The sequence below is a fragment of the Garra rufa genome, chromosome 9 (assembly GCF_049309525.1).
Source record: "Garra rufa chromosome 9, GarRuf1.0, whole genome shotgun sequence".
In the NCBI taxonomy this organism is placed as follows: Eukaryota; Metazoa; Chordata; class Actinopteri; order Cypriniformes; family Cyprinidae; genus Garra; species Garra rufa.
The window spans coordinates 22,576,645-22,597,523 of NC_133369.1; the positions used below are offsets into that span (position 1 = coordinate 22,576,645).

Genomic DNA, 20,879 nt, shown 5'->3' on the forward strand with positions numbered 1-20,879 from the left:
ACATTAGAACAATAGAATGATAGATAGTATGATAGATAGATAGAAGATTAGAACAACAGATAGAATGATAAAATGATAGATAGACAGAACGATAGATAGAAAGATAAATAGAACATTAAAATGATAGATAGAACATTAGAACGATAGAATGATAGATAGAACAACAGAGTGATAGGACGACAGATGATAGGATAGAACAGTAGATAGAATGATAGAATGATAAAACGATAGACAGATAGCTAGATAGCTAACATTAGAACAATAGAACTATAGGTAGAATGATAGATCGATAGATAGAACAATAGAACGATAGATTGATAGATCGAGATCGATAGAAAAACAGAATGATAGATAGGATGATATATCGACAGATACAACGATAGAACGATATGTGACAGAACGATAGACAGATATTCATACTAAACAAATGTAAAAAGTTTATAGACTGTAATAGGCGAAATAAACTCTCTCTGGAAGAAGAGAATAGAGTGAGTCATAATCTAAACAGTAATGAGGGAGTCTGAGACTAAAATAAACCTTCTATAATCAGAGCAACTATAAATGAAAGACATCATACAAAGGGCTTTTACTAAATGCAGTATTTATTAACTTCTACATCTAATCGCCCACCCAGACCCACATAAACACACACATTAACCTCTTTTCCACTGTTGGGCCAGTGCGAGCCAGGGCTAACAACAAGCCAGGCAAAGCCAATTGCCTTGAACCTTGAGCTGTAAGACCAAAATCAAGCTGTTCCACTGTAAGGACAGAAGCCCTATAGTGCTACTCTAAAACCCATTCTTAAAGGGATAATTCACCCAAAAATTATTCTAAAAAAATTATGTCATTAATTTATATATACACTGTATATAGAGGTATGTATTTTGAGTCTGGGTTGACGAAAAGGTTTGTCTGGTGCGAAAGCCCCTTTAGTTCCTTGTCTGTATATTCTGGTTCAAATAAGCAAGACTGGAAAAAAAACGTCACCCTCTCTGTCGAAATCTTCAGACATATTTACGAAGACTGTTTAATCTTCCTCTGCTTGTAAACAAGGCACAGCAAATCCGGGTTCTATATCATGGTATTCTCGTGACTGACGCGGAAGAGAAGGAATTGTTGAATAAAGTTGTTATATTTGTTTTCTTTTCAGGTTTTCAAAAAGTATTCTTGTAGCTTCATAAAATTAAGGTTGAATCACTGATGTCACATGGACTATTTTAACGATGTCCTTACTACCTTTTCTGGGCTTTGAATGTGTCAGTTGCGTTGCCGTCTATGCAGGGTCAGAAAGCTTAATTTGTGTTCCAAAGATAAACGAAGGTAGCCTGGAAAAATCCAGACCCTAATCTATTAAGATTATGGGTCTGGGATCGAGCAATGAAAACTGCCTAACTCGAGGGGCGGCGCTAAGCATGCATTTGAAACTCTAACTTCACGCAATTGGATAACGCCACGACCAATCACAACAATACACACTTAGCTACCAGCAGAGCTAAATGATGTTTCATTAACAAAGTTCGGGAGAAGCGCGTCAGATGCTTAGCATCAACATCACAAGTCAATCAGCGGCATAGGTTTAAATACAGCTGACTCACCTCAATTCACTCGATGGTTTATCAGTAAACCTCCACCACCCCATCTCATCACTCCGAGTTCTCACTACTCCTAATGGGGGGTAACGTACTCTGGGTTCGGGCCACTCCCGAGCTCGGAGCCCTTCACCGGACAGCACGCCAAACATGCACTACTATTCTCCGGCTAATTATATGTAAGCGTGAACTTGTGAACTGATAGATTAAACTCTTGCCATATCCAGTCGGAAAAACAGCAAAAACGTCCTTCTTGCAAAGGAACGATTCAAGTTTTCGGTTTTCGGTTCCTCTTTTATATGGAAAGCCAAGTCTAACTCGTTCATTGTAGCGGCCAAAGCCGTTTCAAACAACTTGTTGTTCATCTGTAGCGACAGCGATCTTTCAAAGTTTACTATATGATTTGGACGTCGCAGCGCTGTCATCATCAGCTTAGCTCGCCTCTGTCCCGCCTACATCAGATACACCGATTTGATTGGTTCCCACAATTGCTTACGTATTGCAGTAACCTGCATCATTGCTCGATGCCAGAGTGTCTTGCAGAGACAATTCAAATTGTGCTCTCGCGAGACCTCTGGATTTCTAACAAGTTTGGAACAACACAAGGGGAGGGTTTCCAGGTTTTCACAACAAAACCCACCAAATTTCTACTCAAAAGTAGCAAAACTAGCCTTATTGTGTTTTCAGAGGGAATCCCCTTGTAAAAATTGAGTTCTGAGAGTGAAATTCATGTTTTTGGAAGGTTCCCTTGGTCAAATTTGCATTTCAGGGTTTAAATATCACGTTATTGTGGTCTGCTTAAATCTGCAGACATGAAAAACAAGCCACGGCTACAGTGTTAAACTAGTCCGATTCCACGTAAAAAATGTGGACTTGGCAACACTACATGAGGGTGAGTAATAATTAATGACATCATTTTCATATTTGGGTGAACTATCCTTTTAACATGCCTGCCTGGAACAAACGTTACACAAAACAGCACCATTTTACCAGTCTAAGCGCATACACATACAGCAGAGTCAAAAAGGATAGTGGGTAATGTTATTTACCTCACGTCTGCGCTCCACACCAATGTAGTCTGCCTCTGGTGGGAGGGTCACATGAAGCTCCGCCTCGTACGCCCCCTCGCCCTCATTGGCTGCATTAATGATCAACATAAGCAAGTTCTCATCCCCAATTATAAGTTCAGTCCGGTCCCTATAAAAATAATAAACAAACTTGAATTTAAAATTACTTTTGGAGGCCAAAATCATAAACAACTGATACAGTGTATAAACAACAAATACACAAACAATTGCTCAATTGCACACGTATGTACTGTACTGACATACTGCATCAGACACACTGACTCACATTTTAGCAGAAAGTTTGAGATCTGGGATGCACATGTTGTCTTCCCCACAGTCCAACAGGATGTTTGCCTAAGGGAGAGGAAAAAAATCTTTCCGTTTTTTGGCTTATTTGTTCATCGAATTGAACTTACGTTTGACTTTTTCTCTACTTAACTCTGTTTATATCAGACAACAAGATGTTGTCTTGTTTTTTTTTTCAAACACTTCCTCTAAAGCCTGCATGTCATGCTGTCCTAATTGAATAATTTAACATGCACAGGAATGCACACATGCAGCTTCTCAAAAACAATGCTTGCATGCAAACCTGTTCATGGTGAAAGGTCTTGCTGTAGTGGTCTAAAATAGGCCGCAGCTGGAGGCCAGGTGGAGGGGTGTTCTGGTCCAGACTGTAGTTCAGTGTCACGCTGATAGGACTCAGTTTATCTCTGAATTCTCCCTCGTCCTACACACAGACCGAGGAAAAGAAAAGAAAGAGAGGTGGATTGCAAACAGAACTGACAGAAATAGAACTCCTCTCATCTTAGTTTCACTTCGCTTATTCTAGTACTTCACTTGTTTGATTATCTTGTTTCCTATAAATGACAGAGAAAAATCACAGCTGCTGTGTTAGCAGAGCCAAGGGCAATAAATACAATTATTTAATAAGTTAGGAGGATTTGAGAAAATGAAAAAGTATGCTTATGTTCCTGAACAGAAATGCACAAGGATTTGTGAAGGAAAAGCTTATGAACACATAAGCTGCCAGGCTGTTATGGTGTGAGGCTGCTGCATAAAAACACACACATTATTTGCACAAAGCCAAATTGTTACAAACACAAATATTTTCTTAAATTCTTGGTAACTGCTATTCATGCCTAATTTTTTAAACATGATCTAAATGTATAATACAATGCTATTAATATATTATAGTTATAATAAAATTAACATTTTGCATATTCAAAATGATCTAATTTCTGTTCTTATGATTTAGGGTGTATATGCTTTACATCTGTCATATACTATAGCAATAATATAATATAATATTTAAAGTATTATTATATTATTTTTATTTAATTACTTACAATAATTACTTATAAAAATAGTAATAATAATTATTATTGTTGTTTTTATTATTAATATAAACATTATAAAAAGAATAATTATGATAATATGAAGACTTATGTTGTTAGATATTTGTGATATAATTAAAAATATTTTAATATAAAATTAATTGTAATATAATTTTAAAAACATAACTTCTTCATTTAATATTATTAATTATACATCAGTATAGTTACAATAATAACCAATTTATTATTCTTATTTTTTATTTATTAATTTCCTGTTTCAAATTTCTGTCCTGTTCTGTTAATAATTATATCAATATAAATATGTACTAATTTAATTATTTGTATAATAATAATAATAATTATAAGTATTATTATTATTATTATAAAAAGAATAATTATAATAAAATAAACATTTCTGTTGTTGGATATTTGTAATATAATATAATATAAAACTTCTTAATTTATTTTTAATAACTATATATAGAGTAATAACCAATTTATTATTCTTATTCTTTTTTTAAAATAATTTCCTGTTTCTAATTTTAATAATTATATCAGTATATATACACACATATATATACTAATTTAATTACTTGCATAATAATAATAATAATAATAATAATAATAATAAAATAAACGCTTCTGTTGTTGGATATTTGTGATATAATATTTTATAATACTTGGGATATAATATAATATAAAATTAAATATAATATAATATATTTAAAAATATAACTTCTCTATTTAATATTATTATTATATATCAGTTTTTTTTACAGTAATAACCAATTTATTATTCTTATTTTTATTTAATATTTCCTGTTTCTAATTTCTGCTCTGTTAATAATTATATTGGTATGTATATTTACTAATTTAATTACCTGTATAATAGTAATAATTATAATATAAACATTGTTGGATATTTGTGATATAATATAATATAATATAATATAATATAATATATAAAACATAACTTCTTTAATATTATTCGTTACATAACAGTATATTTACAATAATAACCAATTTATTATTCTTATTCTTTTTTAATAATTTCCTGTTTTTAATTTCTCTTCTGTTGTTGGATGTTGGATACATCTGCCATATATCATAGTGATAGGTTGTGTTGCCTGAGATTTTATCAGTAAAATTGAGTTGGCAAATAAAAGTATTTCCCATGGCCTGTGTTATCATACAAACACCCAGAAATACTTAATACTGCATTCAATTCCTGTGTCACCTCGGCCCGGCTGAATTTTTGGTCTCATTTTGGAGACACACTCTCACGGAGGGGTTCTCACATTGCTTATTCCGTCCAGATGAGCCGTGTTGTACTAGGAGCTTGGTTTGGCTCACAATTAACTTTCCCATGGGTTCAGTTGTAGTGAAGATAAAGCAAGAATTTATCATGAGGAATGAGGCCAGTTCAGCAATGTTGTGTGCTGCGTGCGGACTGTAAGGCTCACCCGCAGGTAAACAGAGTAGTTGTGGCAATGCTGGCGGTCCCCTTGACCCAGAACCAACTGCTGGGTTCTCTGGTGCTGGTGAGAGTCCATGAACAAGATCCTCTTAACTGCTCCACGCTGCTTCAGCCAATCCAGCTGCAGGTCCATACTTAGAGCTGGAAGACAGAGAGAAAGACAGGCATGCTATTGTTAGCTCCACCTTTACGGACTCCTTACTATATTTCCTGCAATTTCTTCGCGAACCAAACTGGTTTTGGACCATAAAAATTGCACGTTCCTAAGGTTAATGACCGGGGCTTCTGAACAACACTCAAATAAGTGCTTCCAACAAACGTGCACCTCACACACACTCTCACACAGCCACACCTGTTCTTTGTCATCTCCAAAACCATATGCTGGGAAAGAGGCTTTTATTGCCTGTTGGTTTAACTGAGTTTGGCACCTTCTCCATTTTGGCCATTACTGAAGCCACTTACATACAGATGTTTAATAAGTGCTGAGACAAGCTCACACTGAGCACAATACATATAAGTAAAAAATTACAAATATCTCTATGTCAGCAAGCATTATGAGACGATGTGTACTGGATGATGAAATCATATGTTTTCATTATTAGCCTGTGAAATAAAGTGTAACATTAGATTTCTAGAAGTCTCATTCATTTTTTCATAAAATTTGACGGAATAATATTCCAAAAATACCATGAACTATGAGATGTAGAAGCCACAAACACCTTGTTTATTTGCCAAGTATAATTAGGAAGAAACATCCACCGATTAAGAAAGACGTAATGGTGTCCATTTTTTTACACTCTGAAACAACTTATGTAATATTGTGAATATTATTACGATTTAACTGAACTGTTTTCTATTTAAATGTATTTTAAAATGTATTTTTTTATTCTTGTGATGGCAAAGCTGAATTACTCCAGTCTTCAGTGTCACATGTTTCTTCAAAAATCATTCTAATATGCTGATTTGGTGCTAAAAAAAACATGACTTATTATCAATGTTGTAAACAGTTGTGCTGCTTAATATTATTTTGTGGAATTATGATACATTTCTTTCAGGATTTTTTTTGAGGAATAGAAAGTTCAAAAGCATTTATTTGCAATAGTAATTTTTGAAACGATATAATCTTGCAATTGCGAGTTAAAAAGTCAAAATTGCAAGATATGAAGTCAGGATGTGATTTTTTTTCTTAGAATTGCATGAACTCACAATTCCGAGAAATAAAGTCAGAATTGTAAAATAAAAACTCTTAATTCTGACTTTTTTTCTCACAAATGCAAGTTTGTATTTTGTAATTCTGACTTTTTTCTCAGAATTACGTGATTTGAACTCACAATTGTGAAAAATAAAATCAGAATCGTGATAAAAACTCGCAATTCAGAATTTATTTCTCGCAAACACGAGTATGTATTTTGCAATTCTGACCTTTTTTCTCGCAATTCAGATTTTTTTCACAGAATTCTGACATTTTTCCTCAGAATTGTGTGATTTAAACTGACAATTGCAAGAAATAAAGTTGTGATGATAAAATCGTATCTCACAATTCTGACTTTTTTCTTGCAAATGTGAGTTTGTATCTTGCCATTCTGACTTCACTCAGATAAACTCAGAATTGTGAGATAAAAACTTGCAATTCTGACTTTTTTCCCCTCAGAATTCAGACTTTTTTCCTCAGAATTGTGTGATTTAAACTGACAATTGAGCGAAATAAAGTCAGAATTCCGATAAAAACTTGCAATTCTGACTTTATTTCTCACAAATGCAAGTTTGTATCTCACAATTCTGACTTTTTTTCTCACAAATAAGTGTGTATCTCGCAATTCTGGCTTTTTTAAATTAAAATTCTGACTTTCTCTGAATTGCGTGAGTTTAACTTGCGAGAAATAAACTCAGAATTTTAGGATAAAAACTCGCATTTCTGACTTTTTTCTCACAAATCTGAGTTTGTATCTCACAATTCTGACTTTTTTTCTCGCAATTGCGAGTTTGTATCTTGCCATTCTGACTTCACTCAGATAATCTCAGAATTGTGAGATAAAAACTTGCAATTCTGACTTTTTTCCCCTCAGAATTCAGACTTTTTTCCTCAGAATTGTGTGATTTAAATTGACAATTGAGCGAAATAAAGTCAGAATTCTGATAAAAACTTGCAATTCTGACTTTATTTCTCACAAATGCAAGTTTGTATCTCACAATTCTGACTTTTTTTTCTCACAAATAAGTGTGTATCTCGCAATTCTGACTTTTTTTCTCACAAATAAGTGTGTATCTCGCAATTCTGGCTTTTTTAAATTAAAATTCTGACTTTTTCTCTCTGAATTGCGTGAGTTTAACTTGCGAGAAATAAACTCAGAATTTTAGGATAAAAACTCGCATTTCTGACTTTTTTCTCACAAATCTGAGTTTGTATCTCACAATTCTGACTTTTTTTTCTCGCAATTGCGAGTTTGTATCTTGCCATTCTGACTTCACTCAGATAATCTCAGAATTGTGAGATAAAAACTTGCAATTCTGACTTTTTTCTCACAAATGTGATTTTGTATTTTGCAATTCTGACTTTTTTTTCTCACAATTCTGACTTTTATCTCAGAATAGAAACTCCAGTTTTGTTTGAGTTATAAAGTCCAGTTTTGAGGGGAAACAAAGAACATATATGTTCTCAGAATTGGGAGTTTGCATATTATAAAGTCACAATTGTGATATTTAAAACTTTTTTTTATAATTCATAAACTTTAAATTCCAAGAGAAAAGTCAAAGCTCGGAATGGAAGTCAGAATTGCGAGATGTAAACTCGCAATTGCGAGAAAAAAAGTCTGAATTATGAAATAAAGAGTCACAATTACCTTTTTTGTATTTTATATTTAGTGGCGGAAACAGGCTTCTATAAATCTCCACTGTTTTGATGAAGTCACATGTATGACTGGCCAAATACATTTGTTGATGGGACTACAATTAATAGAAATGAAAAGAAAAGTAATGCACTTACCTACATAATCAGGAATACCAATCCCAGAGATCTTTGCGCACACATTTACTGACAGACTGAGAGAAAGAAATAAAGAGAGAGACATTTAGTACAGCATAACTTAGCCAAAAAGCAATATTGACATTTATGTGACATTAAAAAACCAGGAAGACTGTTAATATGGGTGGAGTGTTTATACATGGAGCTGAATGGAGACGTAGGACGCTGAGGGACTCTGTGCTCCTCAATATTTAATTACTTAATCGAATTTGCCTCTTTTTTCTCTTCCATCTGTCCTTTTATTGCTTCATCTCTCTATGCCTCTCTCTCTTTAATAGTCTGGTAATAGAGCCCGGCAATTAGTTTGGCCCTAGAGCTACTTCCTGTTGATGCCAAAAAAAAAAGGGACAAAACCATTTTCTCAAAGATCTCATACAAATACTTTATTGTCCTTGAATATTCTAATAACACTTTAAAAGGCCATTTATATGAAGTCTAATATGCGAACACCCACACAAACACACCAACACAGCACAGGATGTCCCGGCAATGGGCCGCACAATTAATTTACTGGAATCCAAAGATGGCAGTTCAGTTGCCGCAAGGCTCTTGTGTAAAACTAGCCCTTTATTTAAACACAAATAGAACCAGGACGAAGGATTTAAAACATGCTACTCCATCACAAACAACTCACTGACACATGCCGTAAGGTGACAGCGCATAAAAACAGGCTTACACCTTTCCAGCTGGTGCTCAATAACTGTATTTCCGTTATGTTGAACGTGTAATGATATCTGTGCTCAGGGACTCGCAACAGCAGTCTTAATGGCCCAAAGGGCCAATCCGATGCATAGCATTCCATACAACCCAAATATGTCTAATCAGAAACACCCCATTAGCCCCCCTACACACACTTACAGCACACAGCATTGAGCGTGTCTGAGTTTAAATTAGCGATAAACAGCTGGATGCTGTGCCTCATGAACAACACGAAATACCCATGAGGCCGTGCCTGATGGAATCCAGCATTGTGCATTGTGCTCCAACCACGCAAACCCTGCCATGACCCCTCCAGGTAGTGATGCATTTTAAAACGCACAGTCGAAGTCATGTGCTGAGAGAAAAAGGAGAGAGAGTATGCATATTTAAGAGAGGAAGTGGCCCCGGTATACATAATTTAATGATGACTTGTTAGTTCCCCTCCCCCAGTGAGCGTAAAGGCATAATCATACACAAAGTCTGCGCACATACAAACACTTCAGTGCCCGGAGGTTGACCCCCCTGACCCCTGCTCTGACCCCACTGCAACTTTTCTGCCTCTGCCGCCCATCTGCCATTTGTAATTACTGCCCACTCCTCAGAGTTTTAATTGCACCCTTGTGTGTGTGTGGTTTGACATGAGTCATTTAACACAGTTTTACACTCTGCACATATGTAGGCTGTTTAAAGGTGAGGTCTTTTCATGCATTTTGACTTATTTACACAGATTCTCAAACTAAACATGACCAAATATCAAAAACTTCTCCAGGAAGAGCATGCACACACATTAACCAGAGCGAGAGCAAGAGCTCACCCATCAACATGCTTCATTTGGATTACGCAAGTCGTCGGGGTCTAATTCTGAATTGAATATACAGCCCATTCTCCAGAATCGGGAGGTGGCTGTCCTGAACCCTTACTCCTAAATTTTTTATATTTTCTTTGTAAATTATGACACTTTGTAATAAAATGTGTCCCGCATTTTCATGTCACTACTGGAACAGAGTATGTTTTAGTTCACTGGCTGAGACTGATTTGAACTGCACCTCTACTTTTATGATCAGGAAATATTTAAGTGTCACTTTCTCTCATAGCTACATGGTGAGTGGATAGTCTCATAATTTTGAGGTAAATGCTTTCAAAAGAATGAAAAATCTGTGTGTAACTTTAAAGAATGTCACTACCTTACACCATTTTATTATATTTAAACACTTTTTTGGTAGTTTTTATATGTGTACCATGGTTCAGAACTGTGCTAGCTAACCATGTGCTGATTAGCATCTTTGAGCTAGGTTCAAAAGTATCTAAAAGTTAGGTTCAAAAGTATCTAAGTATGTAAATCTACCAAAAATGTGTGGTCACGGCCAAAACATGGGATGTTTTGTCAAAAATAAAGTATACTGAATTATCAACTAAGATGTTATGATGGTGTTTGGTTTAATGTATATTCAAACTAATGTATCCTTAAGTTTGAAATCAGTATGATCAACTTTTTGACTTGAAAAAATGTATTCAAAATAGAACAAATCTCATAAATCACACTTGGAATATTGTTACAATCGTAATTGCTATTGATTTACCTCTGAAAACTTTTTAATAAAATAGAAATAATATATTTACAAGGAAGATGTAAGCAAAGTCTTTATAGGTCAATATAACCCTTCTTATTAAATTATATATTACTGTGTTTTGGTAGTGACAAATTTGGGTAGAGGACAAATATTCCAAAACTTTCTAAAAATACAATATGAAAATAAAATATATCAAAATAAAAATTAACTGCACAAATACTAGAAATCATGTGTACCTTGGATATTATACGATTTACATACATACAAAATTTGTGGCAAAAGACATTTTTTTCCAAAACATTTCCAACTCTAACACTAACACTGTAGAATAGTTAATTTAAGTCTATAAAGTTTTTTTCTTAATGTCTATATTATGTTTATATTAAGTGTAAAGCTTGTATTAAAATTTTATTAAATTAGAAAAAATGCAAAATAGAAGCATTACACTAGTTGATGGTAGTATTATTTATAATTATATTCCTATTATTAACAGAACAGAATAGAAACAAATTGCATTAAATTATACATTTCACTAAGTAGCATATATTATTGTTATAATTATTATCCATCTTCTGGATCTCTCTACGCTCTCTTTTGTCTTGTTCTTGTTCATATGTGTGATTCAGAGTTGCTCTCTGTCTCTTTCTATTTCCAACCACAGTTTGTACATTTATTTTACTAAGCTACTCTTTTGTTATTGCAGAATTCCACACTTTAGTTCTTTCGTTTGTCTCTCCAAAACCTCTAGTTCTTTCTTCCCCACGCCAAGCCTAACACACAGGCACATGCACCCCGAGCAGCCAAACAGATCTGGTATGTTTACAGTCACGGAGCCCAAAAACTGCTTGTGGGACGCAATGTCCGTCCACATAAGGGGTAAGAATGCAGGGTTGTGTGTATGTTTGTGTGGTTTGGAAGAATGCATTGAGACTTCCAGAAACACTTAGTTTTACCACAGAGGAGAAAAAACTGCTGTAATATGGTACTATAGACCACATGGCTTTAAAACCTCCCAGTCAGCCATAGCTCTTTGGCCCAGACTGCTTTGGTTTACCCTTAACCAGGACTAAAGATCAACATCTCTGTCCTATCAGCTGAACACTTCATCTAGAAGAGATAAATCAAAACGATGTTTTTTTGAGCTTGTTGTACATAAGAGTCACTCTTTGTCTCAGAAGCTAAGATTATACTTTAGTTAACTAGCACTGGATAAATGTAGTTGACACTTACCAGGTTACCATATCGTCAGAATTAGGCATGCGGCAGGACTTGTCCTCAGGATTGAGAATTCTGGGTGTCAAAATCAGCTGAGCATCCACTGTGACCACCGGCCTTGCCCTAGTATTGTTAAAAAACAATATAATGGGTATAATATTACAGAATAAAAAATAAATTACTAAATTCAGAGCTGCAAATAAACATGAAGGTAAATAATAGAAAGATAAATGACTTAAAGGATTAGTTCTCTCCTGATTTAAAACGTCCTGATAATTTACTCACCCCCATGTCTTGCAAGACGTTCATGTCTTTCTTTCTTCAGTTGAAAAGAAATTAAGGTTTTTAAGATAAAAATTCAAGATTTTTCTCCATATAGTGGTATTAGTGCACTGTAAAAAAGTTTTCACCTGTTTCAACTTAAAAACTTAGCAGTTTAGCAGCTGCATTAAAATTTTAAGTTAAACCAACTTAAAAGTACAAGTCATTTTAACTCATTTTATTGCCGTGAGTTGAAATGAATAGTAGTTTGAAGTTGATTTAACTTAAAATTTGAAGGCAGCTGCTGAACTTACATTTTTAAGTTGAAACTGGTAAAATCTTTTTACAGTGTGGGTTGAAGGTCCAAATTGCAGTTTCAATGGAGTTTCAAAGGGCTCTACGTGATCCCAGCTGAGGAATAAGATCTTTTCTGGCAAAATGATTAGTCATTTTCTAAAAAAAAATAAAAGTTGACATACTCATACATGGTTAGTTATTCGTATGTGTACTTAGTTTTAAAAGGTAGGGCGAAAAACTCTTAAAATCTTATTTTCTTCTTCAACTTTAAAATTGTCCAAAATAATTGTTTTACTTTTTTAGTTGTAAAGTTTGCCTTTTTTTTAATTTTTGTAGAAAAATGACAGATCGTTTCACTAGATAAGACCCTTATTCTTCAGCTGGGATCGTGTAGAGCCCTTTGAAGCTGCATTGAAACTGCAATTTGGACCTTCAACCCGTTGATCACCATTAAAGTCCGCTATATGGAGAAAAATCCTGGAATATTTTTCCTCAAAAACCTTAATTTCTGTTCGACTGAAAAAGGAAAGACATGAATGTCTTGGAAATTTTAACTCTGAAGTGAACTAATCTTTTAAAGTCAACGTGAATTGGTGAACGTCAACGTGAAGTCATTTCTCAGGACGCCTATTTCTGTGATATCTGATTTCTAAATGAATATTCAAAGCACTATATTACATAAAGAATCACTTACAGAACATTTAACTACCAGAAATTAAACGTTCAGAGTCCTATCCTTAATAAAACATCAGACAAGCTAAGTAAATGAGAGCTTAACATGAGGTCAGACTCTGTTCTGCTCCGGTCTCACTTTCAGCCTGTTGAGACTAGCACTCAAACTGGATTAACAGTGGAAATGTTAGCTTACACAAATACACCAGAGCCCACTACAGCTAATCGCTTTAACACTGACACCAAGACACTGCTAGTGCGTGAGAGTGTGTGCTAGGACATGTTAATGTGTCTGTGTGTTTTTGGTGGCTTTGAGGCAGGAAAAAGGGACTGTTTTGAAACATTTCTGAGGGAAACCTGAGCTGAAACACCCAATCGAAGTCTTGGCAATTCAGACTAGACATGCCACAAGTCTGTAGATAATGTTCTCTGACTGTACTCCTGTCAACTACAGCTAAGGAAAAGTCTTCATGAAAGCACTATGAAGACAGACATTTCAATATTTTCTGTTATGCAATTTGAAAATGTGTTACAATCGTATCATAGAACAAAGAAAAACAACTTCATGTGTATCAGGTTTCCTTCCAGCTAAACCTCAAACACAGGTGGTTTCTGTGCCATTCACTCTAATGGGGAAAGCATGTGAGTGTAGTAGAAAACTGTGAGTGAGTTTAGGCCAGAAAAAAATATGCTGCTGCACACAGACACACTATTTTATGTATATTTTATTTATGTTATACATTTTTATTTTCGAGTTTTGTGTTTCTGAGCTTTAAATCTCAGCATTAACAAATACATACACTAGCAGTCAAAAGTTTTTGAACAGTAAGATTTTAAATGTTTTTTAAAGAAGTCTCACCAAGTCTGCATTTATTTGATCCAAAAACTGGATAATTTTTTTTATATTTTTACTATTTAAAATAACTGTTTTCTATTTGAATATATTTTAAAATGAATTTATTTCCCTGTGATTTCAAAGCTGAATTTTTAGCACATCAGTGCTAAACAACAGTCATCAGTGTCACATGATCCTTCAGAAATCATTTAAATATGCTGATTTGCTATTCAAGAAACGTTTATTATTATTTTTATTACCAAGATTTAAAAGAGTTGAGTACATTTCTTCAGGAATCTTTGATGAATAGGAAGATCCAAAGCATTTATCTAAAATAAAAAGCTTTTGTAACATGATACGCTTTAGCATTCAAAAGCTTGAAGACAGTATAATTTTTTCTTCTGGTTAAATAAATGATAGAAAATAATACTTTTATTTAGCAAGGATGCTTTAAATTGATCAAAGGTGAGGATAAAGACATTTATAATGTTACAAAAGATTTCTATTGTAGATAAATGCTGTTTTTCTGAACGTTCTATTCATCAAAGAAACCTAAAAAAAAAAATCCACTCAGCTGTTTTCAACTTAATAATAATTAATGTTTTTTGAGCAGCAAATCAGAATTTTAATGATTTCTGAAGGATCTTGTAACAAAGGTTCTTTGTGGCGAAAGAAGGTTCTTCAGATTATAAAAGGGTAAGAAAGAGATGGTTCTTTTGACTGAATGGAAATTGTACTGCTTTTGCTGTACTTTGGATCAAATAAATGCAGGCTTAGTGAGCAGAAGAGACTTTTTGAAAAACATTAAAACATCTTATTGTTCAAGAACTTTTGATTAGTAATGTATATATATGTAATTATATATATAACATTTATAATATTAAAGCTGAGAAACCCAAAACTCAAAACCAAAAATAAATCATAAAGAGTTTTATGATATATATAAATGCAAATTTTTCAACATTTTAACAATGTTGTATCAATATGGTGCATGTAAAGTGTAAAATTTCTCACCTGTAGGCCACAACTTTACTCACTCCAAACGCACCGACCAGCAAATCTGTAAAGAGAGTAAAATATACTGAGAGCTGCAGGAAGGACATAATATGATACAGAAAAATGTGTGTTGCAAGAGAAAGAGGAAGAAAGAGAACGAGTGGCTGGATCATAAAGCTTCAAAGCACGCTGCAGCTGGAAGTGATTTGGGCCTCCAGCAGACTCCATCAAAGATTCGTCGACCCGTTTCTCATTCTACCAGTCTCGCATCTTACATCACCTGCTGTCCCTGAACAGCACCATAGAGAAACTCTAGAGAGCCACGGAGAGTGTGCTTTAATCTCATTCTACTTAGAGGTGCACAGAGCCACATCTGATTAAGGCTACTGAATGGTTTCCCTCGTCTCTCAATGAAGGTGGGCATGATAGTTTCAACCTATGAGATTTTAATGCGATGCAGTGGAAGTGTCGTAATGTAGTTTAAACGAACCAGGGTCTTCGCAAAAAATATGCAATTAGGTTGATACTAATATCACTAATTTTTAAATATAATGGAAAGTGAGACAAACCATATACAGTTTTTTATGAAAATATACTGTATAACTGCATAACAAATGACCCTCAGGATCCCTTTCTTCTCTTTTCCTTTAAAAGCACCAAAAAATATCTGATAATTATACATACACATAAATATTCAAATAATTTAAAGAGTTCACCCAAAAATGAAAATTACCCATGATTTACTCATCCTCAAGCCATTATATACGGTGGCCGAGAGAGCTCAACACGCTGCAACTTAAGAAAACACATGCAAACAGAAAAAAACGACAACAAATTAAAAAAAAACATCTTCATCAGTTTGACAACACAGGCGCTGCAAATCCTCGCAACGCAAACACAAATACGGAAACGCTGCAAACACAAAAAAAGCGCTGCAAACACAAAAAAAGCGCTGCAAATAGTACGGAGCACAACGGAAATGTTTCAGGGGGACCTCAAAAAGTGACGAACCCATCTGGGACCTGATTATTTGTTCAGTGGCTGTTGGTCAGAGCAACTGTATCGTAAAAAGGTTCATTACTCGAAGCTTTTCAACACGTTGCACACTAACGACATGTTGTGGTCAAAGGTGGAAAAAGTTGCTTTCGCGTCCCAGATCTCAAAGCGATTTTGGACAGTTTCATAAAATACATCAATTTGTGCTACGAAGCCGTCAGAAATTTTACTTGACTTAATCTGTAAATAAACTTTTTTATAAAATTATACAAGAATAAGCATGGTTCATGTAGGCATATGTTCAAAGTAAATTAAGAATATTGTTGACTAATTATTATTAATTAGAAGTGCTTGTGAAGCAAGGATAACTACAAAATTAACATGCACAAAACTACACGTACAGTCGTGGCCAAAAGTTTTGAGAATGACACAAATATTAGTTTTCACAAAGTTTGCTGCTCAACTGCTTTTAGATCTTTGTTTCAGTTGTTTCTGTGATGTAGTGAAATATAATTACAAGCACTTCATACGTTTCAAAGGCTTTTATCGACAATTACATGACATTTATGCAAAGAGTCAGTATTTGCAGTGCTGGCCCTTCTTTTTCAGGACCTCCGCAATTCGACTGGGCATGCTCTCAATCAACTTCTGGGCCAAATCCTGACTGATAGCAACCCATTCTTTCATAATCACTTCTTGGAGTTTGTCAGAATTAGTGGGTTTCTGTTTGTCCACCCGCCTCTTGAGGATTGACCACAAGTTTTAAATTCTGGGGATTTTCCAGGCCTTCGACCCAAAATTTCAACGTTTTGGTCCCCGAGCCACTTAGTTATCACTTTTGCCTTATGGCACGGTGCTCCATCGTGCTGGAAAATGCATTGTTCTTCACCTGTTCAACTGTTCAACTTCAACTGTTGTTGGAAGAAGTTGCTGTTGGAGGGTGTTTTGGTACCATTCTTTATTCATGGCTGTGTTTTTGGGCAAAATTGTGAGTGAGCCCACTCCCTTGGATGAGAAGCAACCCCACACACGAATGGCTTCATCGGAGAATATGACTTTGCCCCAGTCCTCAGCAGTCCATTCACCATACTTTTTGCAGAAGATCAATCTGTCCCTGATGTTTTTTTGGAAAGAAGTGGCTTCTTTGCTGCCCTTCTTGACACCAGGCCATCTTCCAAAAGTCTTGGCCTCACTGTGCGTGCAGATGCGCTCACACCTGCCTGCTGCCATTCCTGAGCAAGCTCTGCACTGGTGGCACTCCGATCCCGCAGCTGAATCCTCTTTAGGAGACGATCCTGGCGCTTTCTGGACTTTTTTGGACGCCCTGAAGCCTTCTTAACAATGCAGTGGAAAGTTTTTTTTCGGGATTAAGTTAATTTTCATGGCAAAGAAGGACTATGCAATTCATCTGATCACTCTTCATAACATTCTGGAGTATATGCAAATTGCTATTATAAAAACTTAAGCAGCAACTTTTCCAATTTCTAATATTTATTTAATTCTCAAAACTTTTGGCCATGACTGTACATATTTATTCGTATTATGATTTATTCTTAACAAAAAGTGAATGCACTTGAAACCTGCGCAAGGGGTTTGTGTTATTTGAATCAGAATATGAAGCAGTCACGTGGTTGTGTGCGAAAACGAAGCTTTCGGACGTCACAGGTCACGTGGTTATAGCAAAACGAATCAGGCTCCGGTACAGTGCTTTACTGTGAGATGTTTCCTTTTTTTGATACAAGCTTCGAAGCTTCGGTGTCAAACGTCACATCACTAGATAAACTATCACCTTCTGGTTCACCGACAAAACCTCTGCTCTGGCCAACAGCCACTGAACAAATAATCAGGTCCCAGATGGGTTCGTCACTTTTTGAGGTCCCCCTGAAACATTGTGCTCCGTGCTATTTGCAGTGCTTTTTTTTGTGTGTTTGCAGCATTTCCGTATTTGTATTTGCGTTGCGAGGATTTGCAGCGCCTGTGTTGTCAAACTGATGAAGATGGGTTTTTTTTTTTATTTGTTGTCGTTTTTTTCTGTTTGCATGTGTTTTCCTAAGTTGCAGCGCGTTGAGCTCTCTCAGCCACCATAATTATAGGTGTATATGACTTTCTTCTTTCAGACGAATACAATCAGAGTTATATGGGAAGAGGCAGGACATTTTTAAAAAAAAATTTAACCTTTGATTGTATTCGTCTGAAAGAAAAAATCATCATGTACACATAGGATGTTTAAATCACAGGGTAAATTTTATTTTTGGTTTAACTATTAACATTTTTTGTATTACAAGTTTTCTAAAATGTTACATTTAAATATGCCAATGAGCCATTATTTAATGAAATATGCACTAATTAGCATACATTTCTAGTACAAAAATCTAAACACTGGATGAAGTCAATTTCAAAAATGTTTCTTGTTTAATTTTTTTTTACATATTAGAGTCAAATGTTTTTAAAAAGGGGATTTTGGGTATCTCAGTATGTCACTCCATAATAATAAAAAATCATGTATTTTTTTACCATTTTTGGGGGAATAAAATGTTTTATAAAATCAAGCGAATTATATATGAAAAAATCCCTCTGTAAAAACCTTCAGGATATAGACAGGAATAAAACTGTAAAGTTTGGTGTGTGTAAGTGCTACTCAAGTGGAGATTTATGGCTCAGTATACGAGAAAAAATGAATTTTGAGAAAACGGCCTTTAAAAATATGTATTATAATTTAAATCTATTGACACAAATAGACAAAGTGCTATAAAAGAAACGCTTAACGGTGTCTTTTGGGTGTTTTCTTTCCACTAGTCTGAAAAAACACTTCATGAAAAACCAAAAAGCACAAAATCTCAAACTTAACAGGTGCATGAAAAAACAAAGTGTTTTTGCCTTGAAGGGTTACTCCAGCCCAGAATAAAAATTTTGTCATTAATTACTTACCCCCATGTCGCTCCAAACCCGTAAAAGCTTTGTTCGTCTTCGGAACACAAATTAAGATATTTTTGATGCTTTCTGACAGCTCTCTGACCCTCCTATAGACAGCAATGTAATTAACACAGAAAACAAAAATAACTTTATTCAACAATTCGTCACCTCCACACCACCCTAGCGCCATTTTGGAGCATATGCATTGAACGCAAACAGCGTACGCTGTTCTGTGTCAGCTGCGTCATGCAGATACGCAGTTTACGCTTAAATAAAAACAGCGTATTCGTGTGACACAGCTGACACAGAACGGTGTACGCTGTTTGCGTTCAGTGGATCTGCTGCAAAATGGAGCTAGGGTGCTATTTTTGTTTTCTTTGCCTACAAAAAGTATTAGTAAGTAAAATTATGGTTGAACCCCTGATGTCACATGGATTACTTTACCAATCTCTTTGCTAAGTTTCAGGACATCGATCGTGTTAATTACATTGCTGTCTATGGGAGGGTCAGAGAGCTGTCAGAATGCATCAAAAATATCTTATTTGTGTTCCGAAGACGAACAAAGCTTTTACGGGTTTGGAGCGACATGGGGGTAAGTGATTAATAACAACATTTTCTTTTTTGGGTGAAATAACCCTTTAACACAGAAAAACTAAATTTACTGAAAGTAACATAAACATGGTAACGGACTACATGAAATACTCAGGTCTGTGTGCACACAAACCACACCTCCTGTACCTGAGATGAAACAGTGGAAATACTGGCAGTGTGTGTGTGTGTGTGTGTGTGTGTGTGTGTGTGTGTGTGTGTGTGTGTGTGTGTGTGTGTGTGTGTGTCTGTGTGTTCGTGGTCGGTTGCTTCCTCTGTGGCCTCTGCTAAAGCTATAAGCATTCATTCATCTCTGACATCTCATTAAAAGAGTATGTATAACTGAACCAACATAAACGATAGCAAAAAAGCAGATTCTGTATTACAATATTAGACGTTTGATTTCTTTGGTGGTGAAAGAGTTTTTGTGATAAGTATAGAATTTCTAAAAACTAAACATTAAACTTTAACCTTCACACAAGGTCGGTTTCATTTGGTCTTTCATCAAACTTGAGCGAGAGAACACTTTCTCTCCAGTTTATGAATTGCACTAAGCATTAATAGGAAGGAAGAGTACAAATCGGTCCTGAAGGGATGCTTTCAGTTAAACTCAAACTCAGAGACTCATATGCAGGAATGTTCCAGAACAACTCCAGCACCCTAATGAGCGCTCAGAGACTGCGGCTTTGATTCCTGTTTCACTGAGGTTGATCACTGGCTATGCTTTCCATCAGGTCCTGCCTTCAGGAATGAGACACCCCTGGCAAAGAGCCCGTTGTAAACCCGAGACAGCAGCTTTTGGTATTGTGACAGAAAACACACCTCGAACACAATGGACCGAAACACGCACACTAAAGCCGACTGACAGACACACGCACACCCTGAAGGCCTGAGCTCTCACCTTGTATCTGTGAGGCAGAGATGATGACAGAATAATTCAATCTATTACATTCTCACATCTGGAAAGTCCATTTGCACGCTCTTTCAGCGACTTCCTCAGAACGGCAGTGAGGTGTAAACGTGTGTGTGTGCGGCAAGAGTCAACCTCAAAATATTCAGGTCGAACACTCTGGCCACCACAACACAAGGGTCTTAACCACACGAATAGGTTAATAGGAGGTGGAATGATGGAGGAAGGGGATAGAAGAAGCTCAAGCACTTAAACTTTAATGAGGATGGAGTCTGTTATAGTCATCTTCATCCTCTAGCCAATGAAATGCCGGACTAAAGCCAACAAATGCAATCCCCTCTTTTACCTCCAGCTCTGAAAATCTCTCTCAATTCACCTGACATACAATCACACATGCATCCATCACTTCCCCTCCAAAAAATTCAGAAACAAAC

The 20,879-nt window shown here is 35.5% G+C and overlaps 1 protein-coding gene across 1 annotated transcript in view; it reads right to left on the reverse strand.

Annotated features, from left to right (window-relative positions):
- Window positions 1-20,879, reverse strand: part of LOC141343180 (integrin alpha-8-like) — an 86,498-nt gene that overhangs the window by 39,885 nt on the left and 25,734 nt on the right. Inside the window, exons 9-15 of the mRNA XM_073847782.1 lie at window positions 15,057-15,102; window positions 11,993-12,100; window positions 8,454-8,509; window positions 5,457-5,611; window positions 3,249-3,386; window positions 2,946-3,013; window positions 2,642-2,789 (exon numbers count right to left, since the gene is read on the reverse strand). Of these exons, the coding sequence (XP_073703883.1) occupies window positions 2,642-2,789; window positions 2,946-3,013; window positions 3,249-3,386; window positions 5,457-5,611; window positions 8,454-8,509; window positions 11,993-12,100; window positions 15,057-15,102 (719 nt within the window). The remainder of the gene's footprint in view (window positions 1-2,641; window positions 2,790-2,945; window positions 3,014-3,248; window positions 3,387-5,456; window positions 5,612-8,453; window positions 8,510-11,992; window positions 12,101-15,056; window positions 15,103-20,879) is intronic.